Source organism: Heteronotia binoei, chromosome 5, assembly GCF_032191835.1.
Source record: "Heteronotia binoei isolate CCM8104 ecotype False Entrance Well chromosome 5, APGP_CSIRO_Hbin_v1, whole genome shotgun sequence".
NCBI lineage: Eukaryota > Metazoa > Chordata > Lepidosauria > Squamata > Gekkonidae > Heteronotia > Heteronotia binoei.
The window spans coordinates 126,708,126-126,722,636 of NC_083227.1; the positions used below are offsets into that span (position 1 = coordinate 126,708,126).

Here is a 14,511-nt window from a genome sequence, read left to right on the forward strand (position 1 = left end):
AGATCCTGTCTTAGACTATAAGCAGGACCACAAAAATCATGCTTCCATGGATTCGTGGCGCTTCATCAGTGCAAAAACAGGGTTCCAAAGCACAGATCCTCATGAATTCATATGATTTTTATGGTGAAATGAAATTAAACCACCATCATGCTGTAGATCCTATCTTAGACTATAGGTAGCACCAGAAAAATCATGCCTCCACGAATCTGTGGTGCCACAACAGTGGAAAAACATATTTCCAAACCACAGATCCTAATGGATAATCATGATTTTTGCATTGGATCCCCCAGGCTCACCATCCAATCACATATCATGTCCACGGGCAGAATTTGCACCACAGAAATCGTGGCTCCACGACTTCGTGGCAGCACCATGCACCAAAAACTTTGTTTTGAACCACAGATCCTCATAGATCCTCATGATTTTTGCTTTGGATCCCCCAAAGTTCACCATCAGTTCTTACATCATGTCCATGGGCAGAGTTTGCACCACAGAAAACGTGCATCCACGGCTTCATGGCAGCACTATGGATTAAAAACTTGGCTTTGGACCACAGATCCTCATGGATCCCCATGATTTTTGCTTTGTATCCCAACCTCACCATCCAATCACATATCATGTCCATAGGCAGAGCTTGCACCACAGAAATCGTGGATCCACGGCTTCGTGTCAGCACCATGGACCAAAAACTTCGTTTTGAACCACGGATCCTCTGCTCGCGTGAGGCACCACGGATCCGTGGAGGCATGATTTTTGTGGTCCTCCCTATAGTCTAAGACAGGATCTACAGAATAATAGCGGTTTGATTTCATTTCAATGTAAAAATCATATGAATTCATGAAGATCCGTGTAGATCCGACTTTTACCCAAGAAAGATGCTGCTGTTGGTGTCATACATCGATTGTGCTTCAGTGCAGGAATTAGGTACTCAGTAGAGGATCTCAGGTCGCCAAACGAAAAATGCAATCTTCATAGGACACACCTTCAACTAAGAGGCTCTTTTCTTCCTGCAGTTTAAGAAATGTTCCCTTCCATGACAACCGCAGTCCTCCTTTCCACTTCCTCCATAACCTATTTTAAGCAGATACCGCTCCAAGAGAGCATGCCCCAATCTCTGGCACGCCCCCAGAGCCTCACCGCCGCTTGGCCCCGCCCTCACCCTTTTCCTGACGAGTGGGTGTGACTTGTCCTTTGAGTTCCCTCCCGCTCTCTCCTTCCTCCTCGTGGCGATGGGGGAGGGCAAGTGGTGGGTTGGCGCAATGCGCTTGCGCGCTCTGCGCGAGGACCTATCCGGCAGGTTGCAGTCAGTGGTGCTACCGTGAGAATCCGCCCGGGCGCTGGCTAACGTCGATATTCCAATTAAGAGGGAGAGAAAAGAAGCACAGTTGCTGAACGGCTAGACTGGTTCGCTGGCGAGTTCCTTTTTGGACTGGCGCGAAGCTGCAGCCATGGAGCTCCCACTGCCGCTGCAGTCGCTCGCCTGGGGCTGGGGAGGGTCTGCGGAGGCTGCATGCGAAGGCAAGCTCCGCCTCGGAGTCGAGCAGGGAGCCCAACAACAAGCCTGAGGGCGGCCTCCAAGCCGGGGGGGGAGGGGGGTCGAGCAACAAGCCTAGGTGCCAAGCAGCGTCACCGAACACCCCTCTGCCGGCGACGCAGCAGTCCCGGAGGGGGAGGCGCTTGACTCTCGGGCTGGCGGGGGGCGTCTCGCTGAGGGCACCGCCGAACAAACCACCCCACTCCGCAGCGCTTCTCTTCCGGGGAGACAGTGGCCTCGCCTCCCGCGGGTCTTACCTCGGGCCGCCCCCCCACCCCAAAAAAACCCAAAACCTGCGCAGGACTCGCCGCCTGCGCCTCTTCAGTCGCCTCTTCCTCCTTCTCCCTGGCTGAAATTCGGAGATTGGCCGGCCCAGAGTAGAGCTCCATCGGAAAGCCGAAGTGAAGGACTTCTTGGCCTCTTAAGGATCATCTTCTGTGTAAAAGCTTTTTTGATCCGAGGTTTTTTTGTCTCACTGGCTGTTGCCTCGCTGTCTTCCCTGCCAGCTGTGATATTGCTTTGAATATACGCAGGCTTATTTCCCTCTGGTTATCTTTTTAAAAAAATCAAAAGGGCGGATGGCTTCTCCCTTCCTTCCCTAATCCAGATCAGTTTAAGCTTCCTCAACAGTCTCAGTGGACAGAAAGGGCTACATATCTGCCAGGCACACAGGATGGCTTTTGCTTTTCATGTGGCTATGATTTCTTTATGACTATGGCATGGAATGAATAATTGATGGATTTCTGCACACTGTAGGTATACATATATTTGGCAAAGTTTTTATGATAAAAATTAATTGAAGGCACTTCTAAGGGCTGAAGATGATCCTAAAGTGTGTTTTACCTTCCTGGAACGGCTTACCTGCTGTGCCCGTTTTGGTCCTGTTTAATTGTTATATTCTCCTAGCTAGTGCGGATAATACAAATCAAGCATATTATTCAGCCCTGGTAAATGTGACTGTATGGAATTCTGAGCGTTCTACACCTACTTTACTAAGACTTGACCGTGGACGCTATGGACAGGATTCTCCCAAAGTAGCTGTCAAAGGTCTGCTTGTGGCACCTTTACCAATCAATGGAGGTAAGCTTTCCCTTTCCCCTCTTTTCTGTGAATAACTACAAGAATGCATGTCTGAATAGAAATATGGGTTTCAGTTGCATGTTGGTTTGCATAATCTGTCTGAAACCCCGAAGATTCCAAGGGTTGAGTCACGTGTTTAAATACCTTCTGTAATCTTCCGTATCAAAAAGCAAAGTGCTGTGGCACTATGGTGGATGGCTGTTTCTTTGGTGGATGCCTAGCAATGTAATTTTGAAATTGCCTTGTCATCTTAATCTCTCAGAAGTGTAAATGTAACAAATATGTGTCTGCAAATTAATACATCAGTATTCTTATCTGGTAGGTGGGACTGGGTAAGGTCACCTGGTGAACTGAACTCAGTGGCAGCCTGCTTTTGCTATCATGGAAGGTGTAAAATGGTCCTTAATGAGTGATGAAAGGGATTGAATAGATTGAAGCACAGTGTCGCACTTCTAAATCTAACATTATGCAAGAGCACTGTCTCTCCTTAAATAACTACAGTACAGTATTAATATTTGTGTCACACAAAACTTTGAGCAGTGTAGCCAATGCCATCAGAACTTGTTCCTAGTTAAATATCAGCTGTGAACTTATTGGGGTTCGGATCTTTACTGTTGATTCTGAACAGAGCGAACTCTCTTAAGTGCTGTTTTATTTCTGAGGAATTTGAAGATGCTCATAATATTCATTTCAACTGATGATAAGGTGGAATAATTGGTTTGATCTGTGAAATATCACATCTTAGTGTAGTAGGTATAGAATGCTCAGAATTCCATACAGTTACATTTTTTGTTGTTGTTCAGTCTCACGGTTGAGTCCGACTCTGCAACCTCATGGACAAAGTCACGCCAGGCCCTCCTGGCCTCTACAATTCTCCAAAATCTGCTCCCATATGAGCTACCTTAGGTGATTATCGTCATTAACTGAACTTTTCAGGTACATTAAATAGTATAGTGGGCTTGCTGCACTTTTAAAAGTTGTTTTTGGATTCCTATAGACACCAAAAATAAAGGAAGCATCTGTGTAGTATGTGTTTACTTGATATGGACAACACTGTGTAAATTAACATACAATCTCAGTTTAATTTGCAGGCCCTTGAACTAATACATTCAAGCTCCTTTCCTCCTCCATTATAATGTCTTAAGGTTTATGTGAACAACTTTAGTTTTACTAGGTTTTTAAAACTCCTGGGCCACCTTTCCCTATGGCGTGCTATGTATAAAAAACAGTATAACATATGAAAGAAGCATACAAGCAGTAGCAGGTATTAAACAATTCCTGTCAGTTTCATGATGTTAGGTCATTTAGTAGAAAAACTGTATTTTAACATGATGGCTAAAAATCTGAAATTATGAAGGCTGAGCCTGTTTGAGTAGTGTGATATCAACACAGGAAAATACTCTTTGGAGTTCCTGGAACACTGTCTGTGTGGAGAATTTGAGCTGCTAGGAAGGTTCACTTTGGAGATGTTTTGAACTATTATGTTTGCCCACTGTCCTTTTTGTTCTTGGGAACGTATAGACCTTGGATTTTGTTAAATACTGTACTGTAGAATTGTTTAATATTATTCATGATTTTAATTTGTTGTGAGCCATCCTGAGCCCTGCATGCAGGGAAGGGCGGGGTATAAATCCAAATAATAAATAAATAAAGAAGATATGCTAGGTCCAGGCCCTTCAGACCTCCATGGGTACTACTGAACACTTCAGAAATGTGAGAAAACCGGTAATGCAACTGAGAAACAACTGGTCAAATATGCTGCATAAGTCATACTTTAAACAGCAAGCAGAATGTGGTATTCAGCTGCAGCTTTGTACAACTTTTGATGTTTAGATGATAGCTGGAAAGTATGTAGGGGATCAGATTAGGGGTTGTAGGTGGCTGTGTCAATCCGCTCCTCCCTCCCCCCAAAAATTGTGTCGTACTTTTTATTAGGACCACCTAAAAATCAGCTTTGTGTTTTTCCAGAATTTTTCATCAAGAGGGAGCTTTGTATTTTTCCAGAATTTTTCATCAAGAGGGATAATGCACAAAAATGGATATATGTATATTTGTGATTGTAAGAGACTTCTGCCATGAAACTTATTTGTGGTATACTACAGGCTTAATTTGATTAGGTCTTGATGGCTATATCTTGCTTAAAGTTGGACCAAAATGTTTTAGAAAGAAGGGAGAAGAAAACTGCTACTTCCACTAAATAGTATAAAGGACAGTAATTAATCAAGTGCCTTTCTATGGGTGCATTCAAGAATAACAAAACTGGAGATTATACATTAGGAAGTCAATAGAAGGCAAATTGGGCAATATTTCATAGTTGGAGCGCAGGGAGTTCTATATGCAAGTCGTATCCTGTATCTTCCTTCAGTTAGAGACTCTTTGCTGGTGGTCTGGTGTTTCCCAAAATAGAAAGAAATTATAGGTAGCTGCATTGGTCCACAGAAAAATCCAAAATAAAAACTGATGGTAAGTACGTAGTTTAGCAATGGGTACAGCCCAGATCTGCAGAAGCATAGCAGGATCCAGGAAGACTCCCATTCATTAAGCCTGCTCCTTTAGAGAGAGTGATTCCAGAACAATGAATGATTCCTGCCCCCAATCCTTTAAAAAAATCAATCCAGGAATTATGGCTTCATTGAATTGAAAACATTCATAAGAACATACTCTGAAATAGAAAAAAAAAGTATGCCAACCTTATAATCGCAGACAGGGCTTTTTTTGTAGCAGGAACTCCTTTGCGTATTAGGCCACACACCCCTGAAATAGCCAATCCTCTTGGAGCTTACAGTAGGCCTTGTGCTAAGAGCCCTGTAAACTTTTGGAGGATTGGCTACATCAGGGGTGTGTGGACTAATATGCAAAGGAGTTCCTGCTACAAAAAAATCCCCTGATCACAGATGGGTCACAAAAGCTGAGTGTAACTTAAACACTCTTTGCACTTCTATATGATATGTGACTATAATGTTCAAGCGTAGAATAAGTTCTAAATTAATGCTTTTGAACTCTTCTCTTTCTTCTTTATTTCAGTTCTTACCACTCCTTCTGTTCTTCTGCTCTTTTCTTTTGTGTGCTCTTTGCCAGTAGCATTTAATCTCCGTATGCCTTATTCTTCATCGGTTGAAGTGAAATCTGCATAAATATGGATGGTAGCTTCTTGAAACATTAAAAAAAATGATCAGTTTTAAGAAGGGAGATTACATTCACCCTGGATAAATTAAGTATATAATAAACACTGTTGTTTATGCTCTATTTTAAAATGAGTTATTGAATTTTAAAAACTATTGCTAGAAAATGTTTAAAAAGGTAAAGGTAGTCCCTTGTGCAAGCAGCAGTCGTTTTCGACTCTGAAGTGACGTTGCTTTCACAATGTTTTCACGGCAGATTTTTTATGGGGTGGTTTGCCGTTGCCTTCCCCAGTCATCTACACTTTCCCCCCAGCAAGCTGGGTACTCATTTTACCAACCTCAGAAGGATGGAAGGCTGAGTCAACCAGGAGCCGTCTACCTGAACCAGCTTCCACTGGGATGGAACTCAGGTCGTGAGCAGAGGGCTCCGACTGCAGTACTGCAGCTTTACCACTCTGCGCCACGGGGCTCTTAGAAAATGTAAAGATGGCTGAAACACTTTGTGGCTTAAGGAGTTCATATTTATCCAATAATGTTAGGTTCGGAAAAATCTGAACTACTTAAGCCACAAAGTGTTTCAGCCATCTTTACATGTAGATTTCACTTCAGTCAGATTGTCTGGTTCCCAACCTTAGCCCTACACAGATTGAACATCCATTCTGCCAAACCTAGGAAAGATTAATAGAGCGTACTGATGGCTCCAAAATGATCTTATGATCTCTCTCACTGACTGGGTATCTATATGAAAAGGTAGTGCGACTGAATAGCAATATCAGATGATGTGCAGTTGTCTTTTTTATTTTTAAAGAAGAAACTACAAAGCCAGTTATAAAAGCCAGGGAGCTTGTTACCCAGACTGGACTCAGAGAAGGGGAAACTAGCATTTAAAGAGTTCCAGAAAGGAATAACATAGGACCTTGGTCTATGTATACCAAGGTGGATCTCGGTAGGGTACCCCACAGTAAGATTACAAAGAGAGGGAGAGAGATTTTAAACACAATTTTATTGTATACAAAATAAAGTAAAACTTGCTAAAATTCAAGCTATTAATAGAATGCAATAGAGCACAACAACCAAAAATTCTAGAACAGACTGTTAAGCTATAGACTATAGAAAAGAATGCACTGGTTATTATGAATCTGCAATCCCCCTCCCCAGCCAATCCTCTCTTCTTTCTCTTTCCCCCTTCTGTTTCCCTACTTTTGAGCTTGGCAGCTCTGGCAGTGGTGCCTGGGAGCTGCTTCAAGCCTGGAGCAGCTCTCAGTGAAAGCCAGGCCCAGAGCTGTTCCCAGCATTTCCCAGTGCTGTGGTCAGGCTTGGAGAGGTTCCTGGCTGAAATGGGCAGTCCTGAAGCTGCCCCACAGGAGCAGAAGCATCAGCTGGGCCCTCAGATGTAAGCTTTATTGTCTGTGCATGCGCAGACCAATGTTCCCTCTAAGCTACAGAGTCTTGTGAGCAAAAATTCTACTTTGTGAGCTACTGGTATTAAAGTTGTGAGCTACTGACATGAAAGTTGTGAGCTGCTGCATGAATTAGTGTGCTCTGGGGTCATCCTTCCTAAGCTAAGACAAAAATGTGTGAGCTGGAGACTAAAAATCTGTGAGCTAGCTCATGCTAACTAAGCTTAGAGGGAACACTGGTGCAGACAATGTTTTTTTTTATTTGAGGGTGGGAATTCCAACACCCCAAAGCATTTTTTTTTAAACTTTTCAAATTTTTCTGCAGACCTATGGAGTCCCCTGAGTCTGTAGAAAAACCTGTTAGGTGAGAGTGTGCCCTCTGCGGAAATCCACACACAGGGGGCACAGTTGGAAATTAGATACTGTATATAGATACAGTATCTTGAAGTGGGTGTCTGGAGTGGCAGCATTCAAACAATAAATATTTTAAAGGTCAGTGCCAGAACTTTGAGTTATACTCAGAAACAATCTGGAAGCTGATGCAGATCTTGAGCATAAGTGATGTGACAGGTTGATTGAAATCACATTGTTCTCAGTTTTCATTTGCATGGGATATGCAGTTTTATGAGCCAGGCTCTTGAAGTTGATATATTATACAGTGATGATATCTTTATTAGGAATGTGTGACAGAAAAGAAATATTTTCTGAATTTCAGGAAGGGCACAAACATTAGTATTCGGTGGTATTGAGATCCCTCATACTGTTCTGGGATTCGTTAAGTTTTTCCAGAATTCTGGGAGTACTCAGGTTCCATTATTCTCTAAGGGAGACTTTTGTGAGGGGCTGTTTTTCAAACAAATGACACCAAAATTGCCATGGAGCTAGTACTGCCTGTATGGTAAAGACCCTCCAAGTTTCAAGCTAATTGGATGAATGGTCCAGTTCTTCAGGCTCCTGAACATGGTGCCCTCAGCCCTCCTTTGCAATGAAGAGATGAAGAAGATGATGATATTGGATTTATATCCCACCCTCCACTCTGAAGAGTCTCAGAGCGGCTCACAATCCCTTTACCTTCCTCCCCCACAACAGACACCCTGTGAGGTGGGTGGGGCTGAGAGGGCTCTCACAGCAGCTGCCCTTTCAAGGACAACCTCTGCCAGAGCTATGGCTGACCCAAGGCCATTCCAGCAGGTGCAAGTGGAGGAGTGGGGAATCGAACCCGGTTCTCCCAGATAAGAGTCTGCTCACTTAACCACTACACCAAACCGGCTCTCGATGGAAGAGATGAAAGGAGAAGTAGACAGCCAGACCTGCAGTTTGCCTGGCTCTCATGAGCCACCTTCCTGTTGCCCAGAAATCTCTTAAAGGGGGGGGGGGGGAGGCCTGAGATCCCTAAAATGGCAGCCTTGCTTATTCACAAATGCTTCCAGAAATATACAGGATCCAGAACATAAGGATTCCCTGGAATCCCAAATACTAGTCCCGATACCCAAGTATAACTGCTGATACTGAAAAAAGATATTTTTGGGTGTATATTCTGACAGGCTATATCCAAGCACACAGCTGTGATCTTTAGTATTTCTGAGTTCAGAGGTTATGCTGAGATGTGGATGGGTGCTTTGGTACATCGAAATGCCTTTGATTATTGTAAACAAAGTGAGTGATATACATTCCATGAACATATTGTAAGCCTAACTTGAACTTCATTTATTATCAAACATTACTTTCGTGATAGTATGCTTTTTGGGGGGGGGGGGGGGGGATCGTAACGTGAACTTCTACTTAGAGTTTTTGTGTGCTTGTCTCACAGTAGTACTGTACTGTAAATCTGACTATTAGGTACTTCCTATCTGCTTTTTCAAACAGTTGCTTGCTTGTCTTTTAGAAAGCCATATAGTCTTTGCAATACACTTTTCTTGGGATATACTAAATATGCATTTTGAAGAACTGGTGCATTAATAAGAACATAAAAGAAGCCATGTTGGATCAGGCCAGTGGCCCATCCAGTCCAACACTCTGTGTCATACAGTGGCCAACCCCCCCCCCCCAAAAAAAACAGGAGGTCCATCAGTGGGGCAAGGACACTAGAAGCGCTGTGTTCCGGCCCCACTGATGGACCCATGAAGTGCATTCTGGTCCATAAATTATTATACATAAAAATCTGGAACTCCTTTCTAAGTAAAATAGTGTATCAAAACCATTCATCTAGGACTGTCATGCAGCTGACACCTTAATTTTAGATGTGGGCAGTTTGTTCATTGGTACAGTTAAATTTAAAACCTACTGTGACCTGCAGGGATCTCAAACACTTGATACCTAGTACGTCATTACTTGTAAAGAAATGTTACTTTTGGGAATGAAACTTGAACTTATGGGCAGTGTTCCCTCTAAGCTGAGTTCATGTGAGCTAGCTCAGAGTTTTTTAGTCTGTAGCTCACACATTTTTGTCTTAGCTCAGGAACAATGGCCTCAGAGCAAACTAATTTATGCAGCAGCTCACAACTTTAAGGCCAGTAGCTCACAAAGTAGAATTTTTGCTCACAAAACTCCACAGCTTAGAGGGAACATTGCTTATGGGATATCTGGTAAAATCTGCAGGTGAAGTTGACCATGCTTAGCTTGGTATGGAGTAGCATATGAAATGTGTGAAGAATTCTTGACAAAAGGGGGGAGTACTGTATACTTGAATGTCATAGTGAAACTGCAGCTGCATAATGGATGTATGATTTTTAAAGGGTATGTCATTTGTGTAAAAGAATATAACCAGGTTGAAAGGAACAAAGATGATACATCATCTCTTTTGCTTAAAGTCATTTGTTCAACCATGGGTGTAATAGGCAGGCCCAGTTCCATCTCTCTCTGCGAACAACCAGTGAGATCTGATGGGATGTTGGAAGGAGAGCTTGCAGTCAGAATCACTTTGGTGTTACTTGAAATCTTCATTAAAAGTTAACTCCTTTCTATGGTTGATTCTGCTGGTGGAATGTGTCATGTCTGAGAGGAAGAAACATGCACACCAAAGATCTGTAAAGTCTTGGCTTACATATGTGTTGAGAGGTATCTAAATGGTGGCAGTGTGAAAGGGAAGTAGTGATTGGATTCCCAAATTCAATAACTCTGAAGTATCTGAGTGAAAGTGGATGATAGGGGAACCGGGCTGTCTGTGTGGTAGTATCTCTGGAAGTGATAGAGGGGACCAAATGTGTCAAAGAGTCAGAGATTAAATGGTTGGTGAGCTGTGACTGCCTGTCCTACCTGTATCCCTGAACCTTTCCCTCCACCCTCTAAACAGTCTGAAAAAAACTGTTTTAGGCAAAACAGAAATGTTGATCCATCTCTGCTGGTCCTACTGCTTGGATGCAACCTTGCTCCAGAGTGTCGGGGGTAAAAAAAGGATGTGTATGTCACAGAATGTGTATGTATGTGTATGTTTGTGTATGTCACAGAATCTCAAACCAGATTTTAAAAGCACATCATTTAAAAGTAATTTTACTTGGCCTTGAAGAGAGGATGATAGTATATGATCCTGCCTATAATGGATGTAGTAGCACCATTGTGATTTTATTTTATTGTTATGGTTTTAATACTGTTAATGTTTATTAATGTTGCTTTTGTTTATTTTATGTGTTAGCCACCTTGAGTCTTTGTAGAATGGGTGGGATATAAATCTAATATTGTCATCGTAATAAATAACAAATAAAATTAGACATGTATATTCTGCTGGCCTTTGAAATTTTAGGACAGATTAGGTTATATTTTGTGATCCCCAAGAAAAAAGAGCATAGGATATTCTCCCTCCCCCCTGGAGCCTCCTCAGAACCTGGGACAGTTTATTCCCAGGGAGTAAGGACTTGTGTACTAATAGCTACACAGATGGAAAAGGAAGGGGGTGAGTAGCTATTATCAGTGCCCCACAATTTTATCAAGTTCAGTAATGATCCCTTTAAAATGGGAATTTTTAAAAACAAAACAAGGTCAGTTCTTTTACAGGCTGCTTCTGATATGGAGATGCATTTTTAAAAATCCATTACATTCCTTCTGTTTTGTGACAAAAATGAGAATGAAGGACAGAAATCTCTTCTTCTGAATTGTATGACTTGTCGCTGTGTGATTTATAAAGTTCCAGACTGTGGCTTTCAGTGAAAACGAACAAAAGAAGGGGGTAGAAAAATTTCAACCCAGAACAAACCAGGTAACCAGGAGGTTGAAGAAGAACCTTGTATATGGAAATATGAAGTACAATTTCTTTTTGTAAAAAAAAGAGTTAAATCCTGGAATCTTTGATCAAATTATAAATATTAAAAATTGTGCAAAAAATTCATCTACATATACAAAGTACTCTCCCCTAGAGTAAAAAAAATTGATTACACTTGTACACATGGAGATGTCACACACAAACATTTTTCCTATGACCAGGTACAGTTATTAATAGCATACAATAGAGATGTTCAGTGCTTTGGTCAGGTGTGTTGTAATTTTGACATACATACACGTGTGTGTTAAGTGCCATTAAGTTGCTTCCAGCTTATGGCAACTTAATGAATTAATGTTTTCCAAAATGTCCTATCATGAACGGTCATTATTAGGTGTTGCAGTCTGAGGACTGTGCTTTATATATCTCTCATGTTGGGTCTTCCTCTTTTCCTGCTGCCTTCAAGTTTTCCTAGCATTGTTAGGTTTTAATATTTTTAATTAATATTTTAAAATATTTGTAATTTGATTAAAAATTCCAGAATTTAATATAAATGTGACTTTTGAGGAACTGATCTTGAAGTTTCCATATACAAGATTTTTCTTCTTTTTTTCAACCTCTTTGGTTACCTTAATTGGCTATAACCATATTTCTGGCAGCCTGTCAGAACTCAAGAACTTCAAACGGATCCCATACTCAGTTACAAAGCTAGGATTTTATTGAAGAGAACTAGGTGCTGGAAAAGGCAAGATAACAGTAATGGCGAGAGCCAGCATCAGCTTGATTTTATACACGTAAAGCAAACATCTCACAAAGCCACAATTCACATTGTAGGGCGCAGCTGTCTTCTCACCATCACTATCAGTAGAGAGGATGCCTCCCTACTCCGAAGGCCATGCAGTTCGGCTTCAAAGGGTCCCAGTGTGAGAATGTGCAGAGACAAGACATAATTCATTCTACAGCCCCAAATATTTTGGATACCAGTGGGGCAAGGTTAATTACTATTCAGGCACTCTGGGTTAAGCAGAGGTTACAACATGGAGTCAGTTTGGTTCAGTAACAATACAGCTCTAAGCCACAATAAAACTACCATACAGCATTGGTCACATTATAGGGGACCAGCAGCAAAGATACAAGTTCTGACATACTGCCCCCCCTAAGCGCCCCCTCCCGCGGGGCCAGCCTTGGGCTTGTGCGGGTACAGTAGGTGAAACTTTTTCAGCAGTTGCGGAGCCACTACATTCTGAGATTCGACCCACTCGTCACAGCTCGGGGGGAAGTGTTTCCACCTAATCAAATAATACAGTTTCCCCCGTTTGACTCTGGAGTCCAGGATCTCCTGGACTTCATGGTGACTCTGACCCCTCACTGTCGTCGGAGGGGGCGGTGGGGCCCTGGGATGGAAGGACGTAGCACCAGGGTCTTTCCGAAGCAAGCTGCAATGAAAAACAGGATGGATCTTACTTAGAGATTTGGGTAGTTCGAGTTCCACCGTTACTTTATTTATCACCCTTTTGATTTTGAAAGGTCCAAGGAACTTCAGTGCCAGTTTGCGGCAGGACTGGGGAAGGGGGAGGTTTTTTGTTGACAGGAAAACCGTATCCCCCACCTTTAGATCCCACTCCGGAGAGTGTTTTTTGTCAAATTGTTTTTTGTAGGCTTTTTTCGCTTCCTCCAGGTTTTCCTGAATTCCCTTCCAGCCCTCACGAAGTCCCTCCCACCATTGTTGGCATGATGTTGGTTGGGATGGGCTGGCTGGGAGGGCGAGCGTGGGGAACGGCTTGCCCTCGTAACCATTGATGATTTGAAAAGGGGAGGTTTTGGTTGAGCTATGGAGGCTATTGTTGTAGCCGTATTCTGCAAAGGGGAGGAGGTCTACCCAGTTGGACTGTTGGAAATTAATGAAACAGCGGAGGTATTGTTCTAGAAGGCCATTAACCCTCTCCGTCTGTCCGTCCGACTGGGGGTGGTAGGCAGAACTCAATCCTTGCTCAATGCCAGCTAGTTTGCAGAACTCCCGCCAGAAGTTGGCAACGAACTGTGTTCCGCGGTCACTAATGACCTTGTCTGGGAATGAGTGTAGGCGTACAATGTGAGTGAAAAAGAGCTGGGCAAGTTTTTTGGCGGTAGGTAACTGTTTGCAAGGAATGAAGTGAGCCTGCTTTGAAAAGGTGTCGACTACGACCAAGATGACTGTTTTGCCCTGCGAAGGCGGGAGCTCTACAATGAAGTCCATGGAGACTACCGACCAAGGTCGGGTGGCCGTAGGGAGGGGGACTAGGTGGCCCGGAGGTTTGCCCCCCCTCCGTTTTGCCATGAGGCACGTGGGACATGACAGTACAAATTCTGAAACATCTTTTTTCATTTTCGGCCACCAAAATTGGCGGGTGAGCAAGTTGAGTGTTTTAACATAGCCAAAGTGGCCGGCCAAGCAACTTGAGTGGCAGCGGTCCAAAACCTCCTTCCTGAGGGGATCGGGCACATAGATTTTTTCATTATGTAACCAGAGCCCGTTCTCGGCTTTGACCAAGTTGGGGGGGCGGTCAACTTCTTGTTTGTACTCCGAGAGGAACCGAGAAAGTAATTCTAAGTCCGGAGGGTTGGTCTGTTTACCGGAGCGGGTGGTGACTCCCCCCGCGATGGCTGAGGGGGAAATTAGTGAGTCCACCACCTCCTCCCTGAGACTGTCGTGTTGGGGCAGGCGGGAAAGGGCGTCCGCTAAAAAGTTCTTTGAGCCTGGGATGTGTTTCAACACAAAATCAAACTTAGCAAAGAAGCCTGCCCACCGGATCTGTTTTGCAGTCATTTTGCGACGCCCAGTGAGGGCTTCCAGGTTTTTGTGATCGGTCCAAATTTCGAAGGGGACTCTCGCTCCTTCAAGCCAGGAGCGCCAGGTTTTTAAGGCAAACATGACTGCAAACGCTTCTTTGTCCCAGACCGACCAGTTTCTTTGTTCATTGGAAAATTTCCTGGAAATATAGGCACATGGTCGGAGCACCCCATTTTCCCCCCTCTGCATTAATATGGCTCCTACAGCGGCGTCGGAGGCGTCGCATTGGACCACGAAGGGCTTTAGTTCGTCAGGATGAGCCAGCACGGGTTCGGAGGTGAAGAGGCGTTTTAGCTCAGTGAAAGCTTTTTGACAGTCAGGCGTCCACGTTAGGCGTGCGCCGGGTTTTTTAG

At 43.4% G+C, this 14,511-nt stretch overlaps 1 protein-coding gene across 3 annotated transcripts in view; it reads left to right on the forward strand.

Annotated features, from left to right (window-relative positions):
* Positions 1–1,222: 1,222 nt before the first annotated feature.
* RNF130 (ring finger protein 130) overlaps positions 1,223–14,511 on the forward strand; it is a 111,923-nt gene continuing 98,634 nt past the window's right edge. For 2 of the 3 annotated variants that reach the window (XM_060240335.1, XM_060240336.1), the window contains exon 1: positions 1,226–2,614. In XM_060240335.1, coding sequence (XP_060096318.1) covers positions 2,356–2,614 — 259 coding nt within the window. In that variant the 5' untranslated portion in view covers positions 1,226–2,355. Of the gene's footprint in view, positions 2,615–14,511 lie in introns of all 3 variants that reach the window. The other variant, XM_060240334.1, reaches the window with a different exon arrangement.